This window comes from Castor canadensis, chromosome 2 (assembly GCF_047511655.1).
Source record: "Castor canadensis chromosome 2, mCasCan1.hap1v2, whole genome shotgun sequence".
Taxonomy (NCBI): domain Eukaryota; kingdom Metazoa; phylum Chordata; class Mammalia; order Rodentia; family Castoridae; genus Castor; species Castor canadensis.
In genome coordinates, this window is record NC_133387.1 from 159781130 (window position 1) to 159804526 (window position 23397).

The window sequence follows — 23397 nt, forward strand, 5'->3', positions numbered from 1 at the left end:
ACCCTAGCTACTTGAGATCTGGAGGATCACAGTTGGAGGCCAGGCTGGGCAAACAGTTCATAAGACCCCCATCTCCAAAAATACCCAGAGCAAAATGGACTGGAGATGTGGCTCAAGTAGTGGAGTGCCTGCTTTGTAAGTGCAAAGCCCAGAGTTCAAACCACCCCTCCACCAAAAAAACCTCTTTCCCCAGTCCTCTCCTAAAATCTAGTTCATAAATATAAAGGTCTGACCAGGTCCCCCAGGGACCATTAAATCACAATCCTCTAGATGTACATGCCCCATGCTCATCACTATGGCAGCTCCCAGCAAACCCATAACCCGTATGTTCTTCTGTACCCAACTTCCTGGCTTCTTAACCAAACCATCTTTGTTATTCCCCACGCCTATGCTCAAACCTTCTGAGCATAAGATGTTGGCCAATTGTGGCTTTGTAGATAGAAGCCACTGCAGCACGATCAAGGCCTAGGGGAAGAGGTCAGAGAGCTTTCCTTTGTGAATACAAGTCTTTCTTACAAAAGATAACCCCTTTCCCAGTCTGTAAAAACTAGCTAGGTCTTTTCTCTCCCCTCCAAGAGAATCTCCTATCAAGCACTGGACCTTTAACCTGTCAACATGATGCTTTCTTATCTCTAACCAAGATGGCAAAACAGCAAAAACTCAGCCAAGCACCAGTGGCTACTCAGGAGACAACGAACAGGAAGCAGGGTTAGAAGCCAACCCGAGCAAACAGTTCACGAGACCCTATCTTGAAAACATCCTTCACCAAAAAAAAAGGGCTGGTGGAATGGCTCAAGATGTAGGCCAAGTTCAAACTTCAGTGTATGTGTGTGTGGGACAAGCAAGAACTCCAACCAGGTCCCCTCACCATCTGTCCCTATCACTTCTTAGTCTCATAGTCATTCCCAAATCTTTTTTATTTCCTAAAATTTTTACTTTTGTGTCCTTCAACATGTTCTTCCCAATAGTTGGAAGCTCCTCTACCATCTACAAGGCCTTTCCTGTGAATCTTCCCTGGGAGCTCTGGGTTCCTTGGGGCACTCCATAAGTCTCTCTCCAGCTTGTCAGAAAGATGCCAAGGAGCATTTTTTAATTCCTGGCAGCTGTGATGACAGGCAGTATCTCAGCCTTTCATGTAACCTTTTATATATTAAAGTGACTCTTCAAAATACAGGCAAAAACCTTGAATATTTACCAGAAGTATAAACTGCAGATCTAGTTTGTGATGAGAAACTTACACAAAGCCTCAAAGACAGTTTATAAAATAATTATTTTTACTTCTTTATAAAAAGAAATTAATAGCCAATACACATTTACATAAAAAACATTACCAATGTAGTGAAAACAAAGTATTCAATATTCAACGCACACTAGCAAAAACTGCTTATTAACTATTAATCATTGTACAAAGTCATAGCTATATAAACACTCAATAGACTTAACTAAAAGTTAATAAGCAACAATTATAAATAAATACCAAATTTTACAAAAATATACAAATGTTTTACCACTTAAGGATTTCTATCCAAAATATACAGTAATCCCAAACTCCAGGACAGCATTAATAGATACATTTTTCTCCTAGTGGAGGTTTCCTTAACCTCAGTAAAGTTTGAGATGAAATAGTTACCATTGTACATTTTAAGAGGAATGGTCCAGTTGTGTTTCCTCTACTTTTAGTTGCTCTGATTCATTTACAGTATGGACAGAAGTATCTTTACATGGATTGTCCACAGTGTCTTTGTTTAATCCACTTGACTCCTCCTCTTGGTCCTCCCCAGTAAAAACCTCTTCTGTCTGTGCTCTGGGTGTATTCATTAACGTGTCTACAAGAGAAATCATTACTCATTACAAGCACCTAGTCCAACCTTACCTCATAAACACAAATCTCCTCAAAAACTTAGGTTAGTAGAAATCAAACCTATTATATACTGAGTGGCTCAAGGTGTAAGCCCAGACTTCAAGCCCCAGTATCACCAAAAAAAAGGTGAGCCTCAAATACTTATTGACAGCTATATTTTGAGATGGAAAGGAAGCCACTACCATCAATAATTATATCGTCATGTAATTTTTCACATGGTACTAATGCCATATCCATTTGTAAAGGTAAAAATTAAATTCATTTTAACTGAAAAAAAAAATCATGAAAATGTAGGCACAATACAATACTCATTCAAGAATTTTGTTATTGGGTGAAACTTGTTTTACAACATGGTATGTACTTATAATTCTTATTTTCCATTTCAAAAGGAAAACAAATGATTGCAAATTGAGAAAGATGTGCAATCTTGCTTTCTTCATTCAAATCAAACTTGTAATTTTTTTTTTAGTTTTTGGTTTTTCAGAGTATCTCACTATACTTGTCCAGGCTGGCCCTAAATTCCTTATCATCCCGCTTCAACATGTCAAGTGCTGGGATTACAGGTATGCAAGCATTATGCCCAGCTCCTAAACTTACAATTCTTTTAAAATACAGTTCTAACAAACTTGCTTATCTGGGTTCTGAACCCACAGTCTATTTTAGGCTGAGAATACATTCAGTGAAAGAGTACATCCATTAGTAAAAGGCACCTAAATGGATGAATAAGTCTACAACCATACCAAACTAAATGTGCCCTATTTCATCGAAATGGATGAGTGATGAAAATAAAAACCACATTTTGGGAGGAGGGGTGTTATGTAGCCCAAGTTGGACTTGAGCTCTGATCCTCCTGCCTCTGCTTCCCCAGTGTTGGGATTACAAGTGTGTACACCACAAAAATAGCAAATTTCAAGGCACCTTTCTAAGCTGGAAAGGGATGCTACAGATAAGCAAATGACCACCAAAAGTGCAGCTCACAGTAAAAGTGCCACAATGCAATAAAAAGAATTTTAGTACCAATGTCTGTCATACAAGCACAAGTGGCTCTATAATCCTCAGTACATACAGAAGACAGTATGTTTGTTATGAAAGTATGAAAATAAATTTTCATAATTGTGATCCTAAATGTATGTCACATGTCAAGAAAGAATATACTTTTGAAGGACTCAGAATCTTAAGATTTACTCAACTATCCAGAAAACAATCTTAGGCTCATATATTTTTTGAGGACTCCAAATAGCTCATACACACATTCTCTCTCAAATATACATAAACCCAGTATGACACTTTTCTATACCTAGAGGTATTTTATTTTAGGGGATAGCAGAGAAGTTAAAATTTCTAACATGCCCTCTACATGTTAATGGTAGCTCATAAAAATAAGCATAAAATTTACCATTTTCTAGGGACTGACTATTATTCAGTAGCTTTGCCTGCCTTCTTTCCAAGGCCAGTTGTTTATTTCTCTCAATTCTTTTTTGCTGCTCTTCTGTTAGGCTTCTACTTGACTCAGAAGCAAACTTCTCACTTTCAGATGCATTTGTCAAAAAGGGATCTAGTTCAGCAGCAGTTACATCAAGGTTATTATTTTCCCCTACTTCATCTGTGGTAGAAAGGAAAGTTAGTAAATCTGTAGTGTTAGATGAATTAGAGAAAGAGCTTATACAATTTTTTAATGAAAAACATAAAAGGTGGCAAAGGACCTGACCTATAAAAACAAGGTATGAGGTATGAGAATATTCCAAGTACATACCTGATTCCAACAAGTAAAAGAATATTTATAAATCACTTTAAAGAGGCAGGTTTAGTCAAATGGAAATATTATTTAAAATATGAATGAACTAATTCATGCTTGGGTCAATAACAACATAAAGAATCAAAACCTTAATTTTTGGCGGTATGGGGACTGAATTCAGAGCCTCTTGCTTGCTAGGCAAGTACTCTACATTTGTGCCATGCCCCCAGTCCACGAACAGTCTTATTCTACACTAGACCAACACATTTGAAAAGCTTGCCGTACTGTCTATATGGTACACAGTAGTAATTTTACATAAGCCATCATCTTTTTTTTTCTTTTTCCAGCACTGGGGTTTGAACTCAGGGCCTACACCTTGAATATTTTCAAAATAGGACTTTGATAACTATTTGCCTGGGTCTGGCTTTGAACTGTGATCCTTCTGATCTCTGCCTCCTGAGTAGCTAGGATTACAGATGAGTCACCAGCAGCCAGCTAGGCCATCATCTTTTATAGGACAAAAGAGACACAAATATAAAAAAAAATGGAGATACATGGACACATTTCCAAGTTAATTTTTTAAAAAATTAAGTGCTCTCTAAATTATCAGTATTATTTATTTATTTAGAGACAGGACCTGAGCAGGTAACCAAGCCTGGCCTTGAACCCACCATGTAGTCCAGGCTGGCCCCAAACTGTCAGTCCTCCTACTTCAGCCTCCCTAATGCTGTGATTATAGCCATGTACCACCAGGCCCAGCTAGTGTTAAATTCCGGTGCACCAGTTATCTCCATCAAGGATGCCTCAAAAATTATCCAGAGTGGTATGGAAAGTACCACTTCATTTAAAAATTAAGAAAAAAAACTAAGTTTTACTAACACTTAAAAGAAGGACTGGGGCTCAGGATGTACCTCAGTGGTAGAGTGCCTAACAACATGCACAAGGCCCTGGGTTTGATCCTAGTACTGCAAAACAAAACAAGGACCATTTGTCCATTTATAGGATTACTGTCTGGTCTGTGAGTTGAAGAATGGGAGAACTGGGTTGTCACTCATTTTTAAATTTCAAATTTCAGCATACTGTAATATATAGGTGTTTCTGATTGCCTCGTCAAGTAAACTATATATTACTTTGTTTTAACCCAAGTCATTCCCAACAAAATGCATACATGGTAGCTTTAAAAGATTCTGCAAAATAACAAAATACATGCAGGCAGAATAATAAAAGCACAAGCAAGAAATAAATGGGGCTGGGGATGTAGCTCAGTGGTTGAGTGTTTACCTAGCATGCACAAGGCTCTAGATTCAGTCCCTAGTACTGCAAAAAGAAAAGGGAAAAACTCAAAAAAACTGGACTGGAAATGTGGCTCAAGTGGTTGAATGCCTGCTTTGCGAGCCAGTCAAACCAAGGGGAAAAAAAAAAAAAAAGAAAGAAGAAAATGGCTGAACTCAGAAGTCACCTTTTTTGTATGTCATTCACATTATGGGATTAAAAAATGATAAATCCCAGAAGATCTGACAAAATAGTAAAAAACTTAAATCATCACTCAAAATATGAATTTACATGTACTATTGCCATTCCAGGTATACACTGTACCTTGAGATATTAGCTAAATATAGTATAAAAAAATCATAATTAGAAAAACATTTAAAACATGAAGACAAACCTTCACAACTACTCTGAGATATAAAATTCATGATACATCCAGCCCTTTTCAACCAAACCCTCTTTTGTAGTTTCTTAAAAGTAAAAGAGCCAAACAGTTTTCCTTCCTGACTTGGAAAAAAAAATGTAGCAAGAAAGTATGATGCATTCCTTGATGATGAAATAGTGACAGACTACAAGTAGAAAACAGAGCTGGAGACGCTGAGACAAGCAATAGAACCAATTATGAAACAGATGAGTCTCCTTGCCAGGTATGGGTGGCTTACATCTGTAATCCTAGCTACTCAGAAGGCAGAGATGAGGATTGTGGTTTGAAGTCAGCCCAGGAAGATTATTTGCAAACCCTATCTTGAAAAAGCTCATCACAAAAATTAAAAAAAAAAAAAAAAAGAAAAAGTTAGGAGTGGTTCAAGGTCTAGGCTTTCAGTTCAAACCTCAGTACCAAAGGGGAAAATATAAAGGGGAAGGGGGGGTAGAATGGCTCAAGGTGTAGGCCCTGAGTTCAAACCCTAGCACAGGAAAAAAAAAGAAAAAAATTAGAGGACACTACTGCCAGGCACCATTGGCTCGTACCTATAATCCTACATACTTGGGAGGCCGAGATCAGAGGATCACAGTTCAAGGCCAGACCATCTCCAGAAAAAATGGACTGGAGGTGTGACTCACGCAGAGAGTGCATGATTTGCAAGAGTTCAAACCCTAGTCCCACCAAAAAAAAAAAAAAAAAAAAAAAAAGAGAGGACTACACAGGAAACCTATTCACTGCCAACATTCATAGACAATTGTGGCAACACAACTAAAGTAAAAAATATTCAATGTGGTATTTTGGTGTAGAGAAACTAAAAGATAAATAAGAGCAAAATAATTAAAGGCAAATAAGTGCTATGAAAAAAGAAAACACCACAGAGAATCAGGAATGGGAAGGTGCAACTGTAACAGTGTAGTTACAGTGTAGTTACAACTCAGAATATGCTGAGTTGGTAGGTTTTTTTTTTTTAATTTTTACTTAGTTTTTTGTGACAGGGTCTTACTATATAGCCCACGCTGTCCTGGAACTTATGAAACTCAGGCTGGCCTCAAACTCACAATCCTTCTGCATCAGCCTCCCAAGTACTGAATTACAGGTACGAATCACCATGCTCAGCTTCTGAGCTGACATTTGAGCACAGTTTGAAGAGGGCTAAGAAAGTTAGCTGTGTAGATTTGATGAGAAATGGGGAAGACAGTGTTGCTGGCAGTGAATCAAAGTACAAAAGCCTTAGGATAGAAATGGGCCTGGAATGTTTAAGAAATAGAAGGCAAGTGTGGCTAAAACAATAAAAAAAGGGAAGTGAAAAAGAGAGAGAAGGAGAATGAATTAAGATACAGAAGAAGATAGATTCTGGCTTTTACTTTGAATGAAATAGGAGCCACTGGAAAGCTATGAGCATAGGAGTGACTTAAGTAGATATTTGTTAAAAATATAAAAATGGCCAAGCGCCAGTGACTCACACCTGTAATTCTAGCTCCTCAGGAGGCTATCTGGAGGACCTCAGTTTGAGAGACCCCATCTCCAAAATAACCACAGCAAAATGGACTAGAGGTGTGAGTCAAGTGGTAGAGCACCTGCTTTGCAAGCATGAGGCTGAGTTCAAACCCTAGTTATACCAAAAAACAAAACAAAAAAAACCCCAAAAAACCAGATAAATAAATAAATAAAAAGAAAAAAGACAGATGAAATTAGATAGGCACACTTGAGCCACTTAACCAGCCCCTTCTGTGTTTGTTATTTTTGAAATAGGGTCTTGTTTTATGCCCAGTCCAGCCTGGACCGTAATCCTATTTGTGTCTTTCTCATGCACACTATTAATCAGGAAGTCACCCGAACTTTTTGCCTGGGCTAGCCTCAAACCACAATACTCCCAATCTCTGCCTCCCAAGCAGCCAGGATTATAGGTTTGAGCCACTGCACCCAGCCATGCCAAGACTATTAAGTGCAATTAATGAGGCTGTATTTCCATTTGGACTGATATATCTTTGTGCCATAAAACCAAGACTTGGAAAAAAAACTAATCTATAATCATACTTTCAAATCACTGCATCAATAAGTATTACCACAAGTTTTTTTTTTAAAGAATTATTCAATAGGACAATCAATCACCTTGCTCTTGCATTTCTTTTTCTTTTTTCTTTTTTCGGAGTGCTAGGGATTGAACCCGGGGTCCTGGCCACGCTAGGCAAATACTCTACCACTGAGCTATATTCCCAGCCCATCTTACTTTAAAACTACACAGTAGGGCTGGTGGAGTGGCTCAAGTGGTAAGAATGCCAGCCCAGCAAGCATGAGGCCCCGAGTTCAAAGCCCAGTGCGCCAAAACAAACAAACAGTAATGTAAATGTATTTTTGGTAAGAATAAAAAGTGTACATTATATATCATCAGTACATAAATACATGTACATAAATAAACAAAGAAAATACTCAAAGGATTTCTGATTCTGTGGTCTTCAAAAAGGTTAAAGTACAAAGAAAATATATTTAACAACAAACAAGGTCTCTGATTTAGGCCTACTATAGGTTCAGCATGAATGATTCATGTTAATTTATGCCTATACACAAGTGGATCTCTCTATCTAAAGTCACCTCTGGCTGACTTCTCCTGCTTAGCATTCAAAGTACTTACAATAACTCTGATATGAATCTTTCCCCTCACTAAGTAATATAACTGCTCTCCTTTGCACCAGACCCTGTGCCCTACTCACACATCTCAATATAGCACCTGTCATACTATTGGTGATGTTACATGACTGACTCATTCTCCAGTCTGTTAGTCTATAAATTTAGGGATTTAGTTTTATTCATCCTTTACCCTTGAACCATTAGCATACAGTGGGCAATTAAAAAATACTGCTAAATAAACAAACCACCCCAGTGCTATAGACTCTGATATTTAATAATATAATAACTCATTTTTAAATATACACTAATTCATATACCATTAGTAAATACATCTTACCAAAAAATTAAAATCCTACATTAATTAAATCTCATAAATGACTGGAGGATTTTTATATGTACTTCTATTGCCTACCATATCTAAAAGTTAAAAAAAAACAAAAACAAACATGTATGGAGCCATCGCACAGAAAATCTGATTTCTATACAGATCCTGTCGGCAGGAACCATCTGTTTTGATGTGTGTGACTGTCTATGGTTGCATTGTACATCTACAAATGCAATCAATACCAGGAACAGTCACTGAAGTCTTACTCAAGTCCTGTATTCAGGATCTGCACTTGGAGTGAAATGCAAACTTTCTTCCACCTAAAACTCTACCTATAATTTTCCAAAGCCACTTTTTCTAATGGTATATATTTATGTACACACTGTATCTTGACATATACTTGCATTAACAAGCACTATAAAGGATCAGTGGGTCAACAGTTCTCAAAAGCTCATATTCTGTAGCTAAATATATTTTTACAACATGTCTAATAGCACTACAACCATGTCTTTAAGCAACAAATTTCACATACAACATTCTAAACATATAAACTTTTTAAATTTGTTCCTCTTAACTGTACTTACACAACACAGGCTAAGAATTCAGTCTTACAATACTATCTACTCCACCTAGATCCATTTCTAAAAACGAAATTGTTATAAGGCAAGTAAACTTAAATAATTACCATTATTGCTAACAAAATCTTCATGTAAAATAGGGAGATCAAGTCGAATTCTTTTTAAACAGGTCTGAAAATAAAAAGATATTTTTACACTTTCATTGATAATGTTAGGAAGGGGAATGATTACTTACTCATTTAGTTCATATAACTTGTTCTTCAAGTAACTACTATTAAGTTTCCTCTTTACCAGGACAGAGTTCAAGATGAAGACCCCCAGATAGCAATTTAGTATCAACTAAATCTACCCTTGTACTATTTAGCATTGTGAATGACATTCATGATAATCACAACACTTACCTGAACTTCCTTTTTATTTCCTAGGTATTCAACTCTGTCAATAAAATCCTCAAATTGCAGTTTGGGGAATAGCCTATGTGCCCAGTGCTCCATGTGTCTGATTAGTGTCTTCAAGTCTTCAGCCTGGCACATAAAATAAAAATGCTAAACAGAAGACTCAATCTCACAACCAACCCTGTCAGCAGATTCTAGAACTCAAAAGCTATGCCAAAGTCACGGTGTCATATTTCTAAGGTTGAAAAACTTTTAGAAGAAAAATTTTTTAAAAATATATTTACTAAGGATTGGAGGATTGTAGTCTAAAAGAGTATTGGACACAGATCTTTAAAAATCAGAGGAAAAAAGGCCAGCACAAAGACCTAATAAGGCCTAGCAGTGGCTCAAGTGGTAGAGCACCTGCCTAGCAAACGTGAGGCCCTGAGTTCAAACCCCAGTGCTGCCAAAAACACAAAACAAAACAAAAAACTGATAGTTAAAAGGTAATAAATATACATGTCTTTCAGAAGTATAAAGTAAAACCCCAAAATAAGCTTTAATAAAATGTCAAGGTATCCTTCAGGAGTAACTAAAACTATGACAGGTCCCTAAATCACATATATATAATAAAGCATTGAGAATTCTGAACACTAAGAATATATTCAGAAATTCCAAGGGCAAAGTACCAGACTTAAAGAACAGTTTACACAATCTCAAACTACAATACCTCTCTATATTTGAAATTCTAATATATAAATATAGTAAGTTCCAAGTCATATATGGAGGAAAAAAAAGCAGTGAGAATTCAATATTGTGAGAAAATGTTAAGAGCAAATAGTAAGGGAAAAGTACAGAAGAATAGCTAATAGCTAAACTGTCTCAGAGTATACCCTGGCCCACTGAAGAAACACAAAATTCATGTTCTTCATGTAAAGTTTACTTATTTTGGTTTTCTTCTTCTATGTGGTATGGTTGATTTTGAGCCTGCGGGGAGCAAGCTGGCCCCAGATTTCTCCACAACCACATTTCTTTGCCTCCAATTCTTACGTGTCCAAAGACATGGAACCAAAGACACGCCTTTGTAGGAGGTAAGTTTACTTATTTCAATAGCAGGCTATGAACATGATCTAGACCTCATAAACTTAAAGCACCAATTCACCACTCCTAGCTGAAAATTTCAACAACGGCAATGAATTAACTGAACTGGATGTCTTTTGTTTGGTTTTATTGGTGCTGAGGTTTGAACTTAGGGACTCAAGCTTGTTAGGCAGGTACTCTACTACTTAAGACACACCTCCAGAGCTGGGTGCCAGTGGCTCACACCTGTAATCCTAGCTACCCTATTTCTAAAAAAAAAAAAAAGCTTCACAAAAAAGGGCTTGGTGGAGTAGCTCAAGATGAAGGCTTAGTACAAGCCCCAGTACTGCAAAAAAAAAAGGAAAGACACACCGACATACTTCCAGCTCTGGATATGTTTTTAGATATCTTGATTTATGATTAGTTTCATGGCAAAACAGAACTCAGGCTTATATTTTCATGTGCACTGAAGTTGAGTAAATGTGCAATTTTGCTGCCTCCCAGGTTTGAAATCTTGGGATTATTTTTGGCTTTCCCTTTTTACCTTCCTATATCCAATTATCTACATGTTCTATATGTTGTTCCCAATCTACTATTGCTCTATCCAGGCTAGTATCACTTCAATTCACTGACAGTACAACAGCCTGACTTACAGTCTGCCTCCAGTCTCTTCCTCCTTCCAAATTATGCTACATAGCACAGCTAAATGGTATTCACTGTTGTAGTAGCATTATTCTAGAAGGGTTATAAAATGCAAATCTAGGCTTAGCTTTACTTGTTGGCATTAGTCACTTAAAACTCTTAACACTTAGTTTCCTTTACTAGATAAAGAGATGAACCCCTACCCCACAGGTTGAAATTTAAAGGAGAGTATATATGAAACACTTAAAACTGTAAAGCTCTATATTAAAAAAAAAAAAAGTCAAATGCCAAAAACTTTATCTATAGCCCCACATGATTCAAAGATAACTGAATCTTAAAAATTTCCATCTGTACAGTGATTGTCAATTTTTAAATGTCTTCATTTTTCAACAAAACTTTACTGACACCTATTAAAAACGAGGCACTGTGCCATGTCCTAGAGATCTATACCTGGTCAAAACAGGTAGAATCTCTGTAAATTTTATTTCTCTAAATTATAAAGTACAAACTCAGGCTTTGAGACTAAGATAATTTTCCTAAAGCCATACTACATACAGTGCAGGGGGAGGGGAACAACATGCTATATACAGTGACAAAAATGAGACTCCACAAGGCTTTTTAGTTGTTCAAGTAGTACCTTTTCTACACAACAGCTTTCTCAAGAGATATGATAATTAACAACAGCACTGACAATAAATTTATCAGAGATTCCCAAGAACAGGATAAAAGACCATGTTTTACTACAATTTAAAAAAAACCAAAAGTCTAATATAAAAACTACAGCAGGGGATGTAGCTCAGTGGTAACTGTAGAGTGTTCTGGGTTCCATTCCCAGAACTGCAAAATTAATGAATGAGTAAAATAAAAAAAATAAAAAATAAATAAAAAAAAATAAAACCAGACATTTCTTACCTCATGACCTTTACCTTTGAATTTTGTCTTATCAAACACATGTCTTAAGGCTGGAAGCCCTCTCTCTGAAATTAATCTGTGAATACAAACAGATTTTCAATTTTGAGATTTCTTTTAATTTAAAAAACATTTTTTGGCGGAACTCAGAACCTCATGCTTGCTGGGTAGGCACTCTTATCACTTGAGCCACTCCATCAGCCTCAAGATTTCTAGTAATGTTAAAACTGAAACCATAGCCAGGTGCTAGTGACTCACACCTGTAATCCTAACTACTCAAGAGGCAGAGATCACAGAAGAATTGTGGTTGGAGCCAACCCCAGGCATAGCAAATAGTTTGCAAGACCCTATCTTGAAAAACCCACCTTGAGTGGAGTAGCTCAAGTGGTAAGGGCACCTGCCTAGCAAGTATGAGGCCAATTTCTAAGTGCAGTGCTACCAAAAAAATAAAGACTAAGAAGAAAAAATATTTTCTCCTGAGCTGAAAAAAAAAATGTTTACAGAAATATCTAATCCCCAAATCATTACATCCAAAAGCTTATAACATTAGAAAACAATGGTGGAGAGAGAACGTATATATGAACCAGGCACTGGTGGCTCATGCTTGTAATCCTAGCTACTTGGGAGGCTGAGATCAGGAGCATCAAGGTTCAAAGCCACCCCAGACAAACAGTTCTTGGGACTCCCATCTCCAAAATAACCAGAACAAAATCAATTGGAGGTGTGGAAACGCTCTGTCTTTCTTTAAAAAAAAAAAAAAAAAAAAATTGAAGGTGTGGCTCAAGTGCTAGAGTGCCTGTTTTGCAAGCCTTGAGTCCAAATTCCAGTCTCACCAGTTAAAAAAAATGTATAAATGTATAATAAAGTAGTAAATTTATGTACCTCTGAGCATCCAGCTTGGGTAGATTCCTTTTAACAGTTCTCTTTGGAGGAACAGGAACAGGTGCTCCACTCCCTGACTCTAGTGAAATAGACCAAGATTTAGTACTAAATAATTTAAGCCTCAGTTACATAATGTATTATTTCTAAACTGACTGACAAATAACTGAACATGGGGACACATGCAAGACTGTCTCAAGAGCTGGGCACCAGTGGCTCACAGCTGTAATCCTAGCTACTCAGGAGGCAGAGATCAGAACTTTGGTTCAAAGCCAGCTAGGGCAAATAGTTCATGAGACTCTATCTCAAAAAAACTCATCACAAAAAAGGGCTGGTGGAGTGGCTCAAGGTATAGCCCCTGAGTTCGAACCCCAGTACCAAAAAAAAAAGTAGGGCTGGGGGCGTGGCAGAGCACCTACCTAGCAAGCAGAAGGCCCCAAATTATTCACATTATTATGGCAAAACAATAACAATAATTTTAAAATTAAAAATTAAGGAAAACTCAATGCAGACCTTCAGGTTCACCTCCTGTACCACCTCTCTCTGGAGAGGCTGGAGGTGGGAAAGGAGGAAATGTTTCATCTTCTCCATGCTCATAGCCTGGCAGATCAAACAAGGCATTCTCTTCCGGTTCTAGCATTTTTTTCTCTAGGGGAAAAAAAGTTAAAATTATTTTTGTTCATCCAAAATAGTTTTCCTGTTACACTGTCAAGTTCTATCTGCAGCAAAAATTCATGTTTTAATCACTTAAACCACATTTCAAACTCATACATCCCAAAAAGTAGAGAATTAACAATTATAGGGGAAAAAGATTAGGCCAAAAATGAAAACTGAGTTGTAATGTGGAACCTACCAACCAAATAACTGTATGACTTTGAACAAATAATTTTGTTTCAAATATTGAGTTTCCCCTATCATAAAAAGATTAATTTGGTCTTCAGAGGGTTTCATCTTTTTGGTTTCATCCAAAAAGATGTGAAATAGGCAGGATAAGACATTTTACCCCTACTCCAACTAAAGCAGATCTGTTTACATGTTGGCTTTTTTTAGGCAAGATTTCCTTTGAAGAATGGGACATTATCCTCTGGCTGATAATTCAAAAGAGTAATACCATCTTGCTGAAGTGTCAGCAATATCTGACACTTTTGGTCAATCCTTTCTCTGGAAAAAATGTTTTCCTTGACATTTGAAACACAGTAGTCATTTGGTTTTCCTTTCTGGACTCTTCTGAATCTTCTTTGCAGGTTCATCATCTTCTAACTGGCCAGTAAGTATCTAAGACTTCATCTTATGGCTCTCAATTAATTTTTGTACATGGCTTTCCTAATCACTAATTTATAATCATTCATTGTTATCTCTACCCTAGGCCTCAACCCTGAGCTCCAGATTTCTACCACCTGTTTTACAGGTCTCGAAGGCACTTAATTAACTCATCATGTACAGAACTGAACTTTTAAATGTTCCTTAGTGAATGACATCTAGCTATGCAAGTCAGAAATCTACATGTCATCTTTGACACTTCCTTCCTCCTACTCCATATCTCCTGTCCATTTTATTTTCTAAATATCCCTTGAATCTATTTCTCCCTATTTCCATAATCACTTCATAATCACATTTCTTGCTTGAATTACTCCATTTTTTGCCATTCACGTTGGCCTTTTTCAATTCATTCTCCTTATTACAGCAACACTGGACCTCTGAAAACATAAAGCTGATTACATTGAAACTTGGCTTAAGAATTTCAATGGCTTCTGACTTTTAATAAAATATCACGGCCCTGTATGATTTGATCACTTCATACTTCTCTAGCCTCAGTTCACACCACTCTTTTTTTCTCCCCCAGTTCCTTGTTAAGAGCCATATCCACTGTTAAGAATTGGATCATAGCTGGGAGCTGGTGGCTCAGGCCTGTATTCCTAGCTACTTGAGAGGCTGAAATTGGAGGATCGAGGTTTGAGGCCAGCCCGAGCAAATAGTTTGAGACCCCCATCTCCAAAATAATCAGAGCAAAATGGACTGGAGGTGTGACTCAAGCAATAGAGGCCCTGTGTGATGCCGAGTTCAACAATAAGGCCCACAAAAAAAAACCTTAGCAATTGTTATTTCCTATCTTGAAAGCTCTTGACTCTTTCATATCTTAACTATCACCTCCCTCCACAAAAAAATTTAATTCAATGTCCCCAAATTAAGTTCTCCTTTAGTAAGCACCAACAGTATCAAGTACAAGTTTCACAGGAATTATTATTTCAATATTAGGTTTTGAGGGTTTTTGGTGGTGGTACTGGGGTTTGAACTCAGAGCCTCATGCTTGCTAGGTAAGCACTGTACTACCTGAGATGTCTCCAGCCCCTCGATATTAGGCTTTCTGTGGTTATTTAATGTTTGTCTCTTATTGTACTGTACCTCTACAAGTGCAGACCATTTAGGTCTGTTTGTGCACCACCACTGTGTCCCTAATGCTAGTACAGCCAATGCACAATATGTATTTGTTGAGTGAAGGAATTCAAAAAAATAATTCCAAGCCAGGACCGGTGGCATGCCACATGGAGTCCCAGCACTCAGGAGGCTGATAGCAGGACCCCTTGCGCCCAGGAATTTGAGGCCAGGCTGGGCAATATAGAGACCTTGAATCCAAAACAAAACAAAAATCCAAGGCTGCTCCAAAACTATTCGAATAATCTCTAAAATTCCTCCAATTCTAAATGTCAATAACCATAAATACATAGATACAAGGCATCAACTGACGATAACCAACTGAAACTTTAAAAGTCTCTCAGATTTTCAAAATTGGAAAGGCAATTAACGTTCCATAATCTAACGTAGCTTCCTAGCTACCAGAAGTGTATTTAGGGCTGGGGTGTGGCTAGTGGCGAAGTGCCTGCCAGCCCCTAAACCAGCCGCCTAGGAAGAAGCAGGGTTCCCCATGTCTGGCAGGGAATTTGGGGGACCTGATGACAGCATGGAACGGACTGAGGCTGAGTAGTGAACCGATTTCTGGACAGAGTCTCACGAACTATTTGCCCAGGCTGGCCTTGAACTGCGATCCTCCAGACCTCAGCCTTCCCAGTAGCTCGGAGCCACCGCGCCCGGCTTCACTCCTTGGCAGGAGTCTTGTTGAGCGCTGACCCACTTGCCTTAGCTTCCCCCTCCAGTCTCAAATTCAACTCATCCCCATACCCTTCTTTTTCTAATGTCCCACTTTCCAGTCCTAACAGGCTGACACCCCTTTGGGTGCCGCCCCGAAAAGCATCAAACCTCCACCCCTCTTCCCCTACCTCTCACCCCGGCTCGGTCTGGGCAGCCTCACTCCAACTCAGAGGCCCGGACGCACGCGTGCCCCGGCCCGCACCCACGGGAGGCACTGGCCGTTCAGGCCCAGCCCGCCCAGGTCCCGTCTCCAGCCTCCCCAGCAGTCCTGCAACTTCCCAGCTCTCCCGCCCCGCGGCCCACCTGGGGGGCGGCCGCTCCGCTCCCGAGCTTCCCCGCCAGCTCCCGGTGCTCACAGCCACAGCGCGCAGCTCTGCGAAGCGCGGGAACCTCACTTCTCGCGAGATTCTGGAACTACAGGCGCTGAAACATTCCTGGGCTTTAGGCGCCAAATCTGCCCGGTGCCTGGGCGGGGCCTGTAGGACCCTCCTTCTGGCCCCGCCCATCCATGCGGCCCCGCCCTTCCGGGAGTCTCGCTGTGCCACGGCTTCCGCTTTCTGGACTTCCAGTCTGGCATGTTGGTTGCTGCTGTCCAGGCACCTTGAACTTCGGAAATGGGTCGGGGTGTGTTAGGAACAGCGTGTTACATGCTGGTGTCGAGGGTCCTTGCCTTCACAGGCCAGAGAACTGGCTCATGAGGCAGCTGAATGATGAGGCAAAGCCGGTATACAAAGTGGGATTTATTAGAGAGAAAGGAAAGGCTACAGTTAGGGAACTGCAGCGGAGCTCAGAAGCTGCTGCACAGGTGAAGGCTGGGGTTTTTATGGACGTTTAACTCTGGGTTGGGGAGTTTTCTCATTGGCCTTGCACTTCAAGGGCTTTCTCAGGTGAACTGGTTTGGTCAGCACCTTTATTGGGGGAAGGGAACAATCGAGAGCATTTTGCTCATCAGCCCTGTGGCAGATCTGTATCTCTCCTTTAGGACGCAGGAATGCAGGCCTCCATGGGGGATGGGATATTCATCTGCCTTAGGTCTCTAGACCCAACAAATCCCCCCTGAGACAAGCACCCAACTGCTGTTGAGGAAAGGGGCGATGATGACTCATCTAGCTGCTTTGTGCTGACAATGGGGGGGGGGGGGGAATGATAGTGGAGAGGGTACTTGTCTCAGGGGTTGACCTGTGTAGTTTCCAAGGGGCCCCGATAGAACGGGATGGAGGGCTTATGCCTAGGCAGAGGTGAGTATTTCTTAACTAAAAGCTGGAGTTTGATCTGTTGGACCTGTTGAGATATAAATCTGGAGAGAGCATTTATTATACAAGACCCAAATAGCAATATTAGTAGGAGCATAAAAAGGTGTCTGGTAAGGGCTGCATATCTAGGGATCTAGATTTTACAAAATCATGTGACTCCCAAGAATGCTCTAAGCTGTTTTATAGTTTGGGGGAGTGGGAAATGGAAGATTGGGTTGATTCCCTCATGACTCAGGAAGTAAGTCTGTCCCTTTAAGGCCACACCTAGGTAGGTGACCTGTGGGAGACAGGGGCTGTCAGGATTTAGGTTAAGTAACACTTCTGAATAAAAGAGATCTTTACAACTGAGGCCAATAGGAGAAGGGGACCAGGAACTAGAGAAAAGGTTAGATCAAGAAGAATTTATACCCAAAAGACTGTGACACAGGTTACTCCAGAGGCACCTGCACACCCATGTTTATTGCGGCACTATTCACAATAGCCAAGTTATGGAAACAGCCAAGATGCCCCACTACTGACAAATGGATTAAGAAAATGTGGTATCTATACACGATGGAATTTTATGCAGCCATGAAGAAGAACGAAATGTTATCATTTGCTGGTAAATGGATGGAATTGGAAAACATCATTCTGAGTGAGGTTAGCCTGGCCCAAAAGACCAAAAATCGTATGTTCTCCCTCATATGTGGACATTAGATCAAGGGCAAACACAACAAGGGGATTGGACTTTTAGCACATGATAAAAGCGAGAGAGCACACAAGGGAAGGGTGAGGATAGGTAAGACACCTGTGACTCTGTGTCCCCTGTGGTATGCTTTCTGATAGCGTCCTTAAGATGCTGCAGAAAGGGAAGGGGGTTTTCTTCAGGCCGTTGTTGTAAAGCAAAGTTGTTATTTTACATTGACATCTGACACTCTGGGGAGCAAGTCTCTGATCTGTTCTGGGCCTCAGTTTCCTCACTTGAAGAATGAGGGATATGGTCTAGGTTAAACTACTTTATTCCACTATGAGATGGCTGAAGTGAGATTAACGCCACTTATCTTTCTTACCATTTTTTTTTAATTTAGCAGTGTTGGTGAATTGAACCCAGGACCTCTCACATGTTGGGCAGACACTCTCCCACTGAGCTACTTCCTCAGCCCCAAATATTTTTTTTCTTTTGGCTGTACTGGGATTTGAACTCAGGACTTTGTGCCTATAAAGTGGCACTCTACTGCTTGAGCAATATCATCAGCCCCTTTTAGTGTGGATCTGTCAAGGGGACTGCCTGTGCCCCTGTAGGTATAGGCACATTTATTCCCTCATTTCCAGGTGTCACTAGTACTGGGGCTCATTGTAAGTGGTAATCATTTCCAACCTGAGTGGCCTGGGCCAGAACTCATTGCTTTTCTAATGAGAAGAGAGTCTGGTCTAATAGAAACATAACATCCTTTCATGTCAGTTGAAAGGTTTGAATCACAGAGATAAAGGCTTGAATGTATTGATCAGGTGCATCAGTATAGCTGCCCAGATCTTTTTTTAATTCCCCTTAGATCTGATAACTGGAAGGGGACATAGACTTGCCCTCTTCCTACCATTGCCTGTTGAAGGGGGAAGCACCCATTAAGGAGTTCTGAATATTAGGGTGGCTTAGAAGGTAGGGGCAAAGAGTGGAGCTGTAGGGGAGGGGGCCTTGTCACTGATAAGGGGCATTTCTGGTCCTCCTTTCCATGTTTGTCCTGTGGCTTACAAAGAATAGCCAGCGTTTGAGTATCTAGATAGCAATTGTGGAGCCAGTCTGGGTGGTCTTGGAGTTAAAAGAAAATTTGTATAAGGGACCTCAGTTTACTTTTCTTCCTTTTACAGAAAAGGTCTAATTGGAGTATGGTATTGCAATTTAAGGAGCCCTGTGAAGGCCACTTCTCTTGGTCATCTAAGGAATACTGAGGCCAGGCCTCAGTGCAAAGTTTCCAATATTTCCTTTCAATGTTTTAATAGACAAGCCAGAAGACTGGAAGGAGGCAGATCCATCCAGAAAGATGACAACAATAAACTGGGTCAATTCCCTTCTTGTCAGCATCCTGACTGGGAATGACCTTACCAACAAGTCCAGGCACCCCTGTCTTGTGATTTTTCCCCCCCATCCGTGGTCAGGACCGGGAAAGTGAACTGGTTGGGTTAGACCACCTGACCAATGCAGTGAGAAGAGAAAAAAAAAAAAAAAACCGCTAGGATCCTGCCTTTTATTTAACAGCAGGCAGCCTCTTTAATAAAGGCTACCTTTTTAACAAAGGAATACATCGTCTGTAAAGCTAGAGAAGGGTGTTCAGGGGGCATCCCGGGGCAATAACAGTACCATAAGGGACAATTAGTTCTAATAATTTGGAGGGAAAAAGTATAGGAAATTTTAAATGAGAAGTTTAGTAACCACAGTAACACCCATTTTGCTATTTCTGGGATTGTAACCTTGAGATAGCAATTAGCTTATGAGGGCTGGGTCAGTCAGGCGTAAGGTGGAGCTGGGAACCAGGCTTGAGCAAAGTGTTGTTGCTCCCCCCCCATGCCCGGGATGAGTGATCCCATCCAGCGGCCTGTCTCCTCTCCCCCCTTCCCATGTACACGCACCTGTGCAAGTTATTTTTCCTCTCATCCATTTTGGGGAAGTGGCAGCGGGCCGCAGCCATCACCACGTGTGGCTGGAGGCGTAGGATGTGCTGGGTCCTCTCTATGGATTCTCTTAGTTATGGCAGGTGTCCCACTGTGCCCAGGAGCCTGCATCCCTGTGTATGAGTGCACCTGTTTGCTTTCCCTCCTCCCCTTGTGGGGGTGGAGTTAGGGCGTGAGCATGGCAGCCGCAGTTTTTTGTAAGGACTGGTAAACTAGTTGGAATAACTTAAGTCATAATGTACCATGCTACAAGTTTTTCATGGGAAGCCAGGATCCCAGTAAGCCCAGGGAAGGGAAAACAGAGATAAAGAACAAGGCAGGACCAGGGAGGGAGCTGAATGGGTGTATTTTCCAAACTCACTAAAGGAAGCCCACAGCTATTTAGAACAAAAGAGTGAGGCCATTCATCCTGAACTGCTTGGGAAAGAGGAAGGAGACGCTAAGGGTTGGGGGAAAAGAGAGTTTCCAGGCTCAACACATGAGGGATTATTGGTAATACCTGCTGTCCATGTTGATCCTGTCCAAAGGCAGTACTGGAGCACTGGAAGCAAGAGGTGACCTCTACTCTTGGGCCATGGTAACCATGAAGGAAGCATGAGAGATCTGATTGTCTCTTTGCCACAGACATGGCTGGAAGGGACTGAGACTTAGCCGCTTTTGGAGCCTCAGAGTGGGTTAGGAAGTTGTGTCTCCAGCCTTTGGGTGACACCAGGGAGTGCCCCAGCCAGAACACCTTTTGTGGCTTGAAGACAAACTTTCCTTTCCACAGGCTGTTTTCAGACCTCCCCTTAAGCTGGTCAGATCTTGAAAGAGTTAGCGTTTAAGGAGAGGAAAAAAGAAAACACCTTGGTGCACTGAAGTCAGGTTCCACCCACGTAGCATTGGTAGTGTGGTATAATCCCCCACCTGGCCTCAGATTCCTCAGATTGCCTGCCGTTCAGCTATAGTGGGCTCGGAGCTTTTCCTTAGTTTCCCAAGGGAGCAATCCTTAACAAGACAGAGAGAGAGAGAGAGAGAAAAGGTAGACCTGAGAGTTCCACCATAGCTAGGTTGTGGTGGGGGGGAGGGGTCTCTCCTGGAAAACAGACTCCATCGGAGTGCCATATGCTCATGGTCACAATCCTAGGCAGCCTTTCCCTGTTTGGCACAACCTATACCGACCTTGGGTCAGAGGAGATTGGGTCCCTTCGTGCGTCGCCAAAATGTTATTTGCCAGTGTTGATGGTCCTTGCCTTCACAGGCCAGAGAACTGGCTCATGAGGCAGCTGAATGATGAGCCAAAGCCGGTATACAAAGTAGGATTTATTAGAGAGAAAGGAAAGGCTACAGTTAGGGAACTGCAGCGGAGCTGGGAAGCTGCTGCACAGGTGAAGGCTGGGGTTTTTATGGACGTTTTAACTCTGGGTTGGGGAGTTTTCTCATTGGCCTTGCATTTCAAGGGCTTTCTCAGGTGAACTGGTGGTTAGCACCTTTATTGGGGGAAGGGAACAATCGAGAGCATTTTGCTCATCAGCCCTGTGGCAGACCTGTATCTCTCCTTTAGGATGTCCTCAGGATGTAGAAATGATATTGCCCTCCATGGGGGATGGGATACTCACTCATCTGCCTTAGGTCTCTAGACCCAACAAGTGGATGTGATAAAAACAACAGGGGAATCGGTACTGCTGAAAAACCACCACATCTGCAGAGTTCATAGCGGAATGCCTTCAACATGAGTTGTTTGAGTAATGACTTGAGAAAAGAGGTGGTAGAGTTTGGTTTAGAAGTGTAGACACAATAAAAATGTCAAAAACATGTTTTCTATTTAAAAAAACGAGGCATCAGTGGCTCTTGCCTGTAATCCTAACTGCTCAGAAGGCAGAGATCAGGAGGATCAAGTTTCAAAACCAGACCCAGGCAAATAGTTCGCGAGACCCTATCCACTCACAAAAATAGGGCTGGAGGAGTGGCTTGAGGTGAAGGCCCTTAGTTCAGGCCCCAGTACCACAAAGTAAAATAAAATAAAACCCAAGTCTAAACATGTGAATATGCTTGTAAACACAGAACTGAGATATATTATCTGTGTATTATATAATAGCATTAAATATACTATATTAGATACAAATATAATGTATAATGTAGTGTATAGAATAAAAATGTAAGTATAAATGTATGCTTACATAATATCCCTATGGGATTGGGAGTTGCATATGGAACAGGATAGGGACATTATATATTTTGAACACATTCAATTATTAACTTCAAAAAGCCAAATTAAAAATATCTGCAGGAAATATAGCATTAAGATTTGACAAACCTAGAAGATAATTAGGAAAGGGTTTTTTTTGTTTGGTTTTTTGATGCTGAAGATTGAATCCATGGCCTGGTGCATGCTAAGCACACACTGTACTACTGAGCTATACCTCCAGCCACCTCTACTTTTCTGTAGCTTGAAATCTCACTAAAATTCAAAAAGAGCCAGGTGCCAGTGGCTCACATCTGTAATCCTGACTACTCAGGAGGATTATGGTTCAAAGCCAGCCTGGGCAAATAGTTCGAGAGACCCTATTGCAGAAAACAAAAACAAAAACAAAAACAAAACACTTCACAAAGAAGGGGCTGGTGGAGTGGCTCAAGGTGTAGGTCCTGAGTTCAAGTTCAAGCCCCAGTACCACAAAAAAAAAATTCAAAGAGTAAAATCAAGTGAAAAAAATCAGAGAGAAAATTGCCAGTTCTAGCTGGGCTAAAATTGTCTATAAAAATGTGTACATTTGTCACATTTTCCTTTTACTTACTTTTTTTTTTTCTGATTCTGGAGATTGCTAGGTAAACGCTCTGCTGCTTGAGATAAGGTCTCAATAACACTTCCCTGGCTGGCCTCAAACTTTCCATCCTCTTGCTTCTGCTTCCTGAGTTGCTGAGATTACAGGTTACAGGTGTAAACCACCACACATAACTCATGTTCTCTTTCTTCTGTTTTTTTCTCCTGGCACTGGGGCTTGAACTAATGGTCTCACCCTTGCTAGGCAGGTGCTCTACCATTTGAACCATTCCCCCCAGCCCACATTTTCTTTTCTTTCTTTCTATATGAGCAAGATAATATTGAAGGGGAGGATAAAGGAGAAAGATATATTTGTATCATTTGTATGATACGTTTGATGTATTGTAAGAACTTTTGTAAATGCCACAATGTACCTCCCAGCACAATAAAAAAAAAGTGAAGTAAAAAAAAAAAAAGATAACATTAAGCAATTAACAAAATTATAACTAGTTTGAACCAAAAATATATCAACTTCAATAGTCCAAATTACTAAGGTAAGAGGTATTCTTTTAGTTATCTAGCTAAGAGACTATATTTCACACTTTTTGTCTAATAAAATACATGTAAAAGCTGAGAAGTTGAAAGCACTCTGAGCTGGGTACTGGTGGCTCACACCTGTAATCCTAGCTACTCAGGAGACAGAGATCAGGAGGATGGAGTTTCAAAGCCAGCCTGGGCAAATAGTTCTGGGAGACCCTATCTTGAAAAAAGCACTCTGAGACAGTAAACGGTACACACACCAGCAGATGCTTAGAGTTAGGTTAGTGATCTTTGCCTGTGCCTCACTTTTTTCATTACAGTATTAGTAATGGTACCTACCTCAGTGTTGTGAGGATTAACACATAGT

General features: G+C 40.4%; 2 protein-coding genes and 2 non-coding genes across 10 annotated transcripts in view; 1 reads left to right on the forward strand and 3 right to left on the reverse strand.

Moving 5' to 3' along the window:
- The window catches only part of Dis3l (DIS3 like exosome 3'-5' exoribonuclease), a 49192-nt gene extending 34706 nt beyond the window's left edge, over positions 1 to 14486 (forward strand). For 4 of the 5 annotated variants that reach the window (XR_012445515.1, XR_012445517.1, XR_012445518.1 and 1 more), the window contains exons 17-20: positions 2331 to 2424; positions 10181 to 10285; positions 13755 to 13971; positions 14071 to 14486. The gene's annotated coding sequence lies outside the window, so the exon portion shown is untranslated. The remainder of the gene's footprint in view (positions 1 to 2330; positions 2425 to 10180; positions 10286 to 13754; positions 13972 to 14070) is intronic. The other variant, XR_012445516.1, reaches the window with a different exon arrangement.
- Positions 1254 to 16318, reverse strand: Tipin (TIMELESS interacting protein). 3 transcript variants are annotated; one of them, XM_074066265.1, is made up of 8 exons: positions 16208 to 16318; positions 13218 to 13352; positions 12708 to 12786; positions 11829 to 11904; positions 9222 to 9344; positions 8928 to 8991; positions 3258 to 3464; positions 1254 to 1826 (listed from the first exon to the last, which is right to left on the reverse strand). In XM_074066265.1, exons 2-8 carry the CDS (start codon positions 13342 to 13344, stop codon positions 1642 to 1644), a joined length of 861 nt encoding a protein of 286 aa, XP_073922366.1. In that variant the 5' UTR covers positions 13345 to 13352; positions 16208 to 16318; the 3' UTR covers positions 1254 to 1641. The 3 variants fall into 3 exon arrangements, with proteins under 3 accessions (XP_073922366.1, XP_020036246.2, XP_073922367.1); XM_020180657.2 differs by having other exon boundaries at positions 16155 to 16277; XM_074066266.1 differs by lacking the exon at positions 16208 to 16318 and adding an exon at positions 15980 to 16127.
- On the reverse strand, positions 8363 to 8497 carry LOC141421176 (small Cajal body-specific RNA 14). Its single transcript, XR_012445836.1, has one exon.
- LOC141421121 (small nucleolar RNA SNORA38) lies at positions 10157 to 10287 on the reverse strand. Its single transcript, XR_012445795.1, has one exon. It is a non-coding gene; the product is annotated as a small nucleolar RNA SNORA38 (small nucleolar RNA).
- Positions 16319 to 23397: the final 7079 nt, after the last annotated feature.

Coding starts and splice junctions, on each gene's coding strand:
- Tipin (XM_074066265.1), bottom strand. CDS start 13,344: ATGCTAGAACCGGAAGAGAATGCCTTGTTTGATCTGCCAGGCTATGAG. Junction 9,345..11,828: donor TCAAAGGTAAAGGTCATGAG/GTAAGAAATGTC, acceptor TTTATGTGCCAG/GCTGAAGACTTGAAGACACT. Junction 3,465..8,927: donor AGATTTTGTTAGCAATAATG/GTAATTATTTAA, acceptor TTTCTACCACAG/ATGAAGTAGGGGAAAATAAT.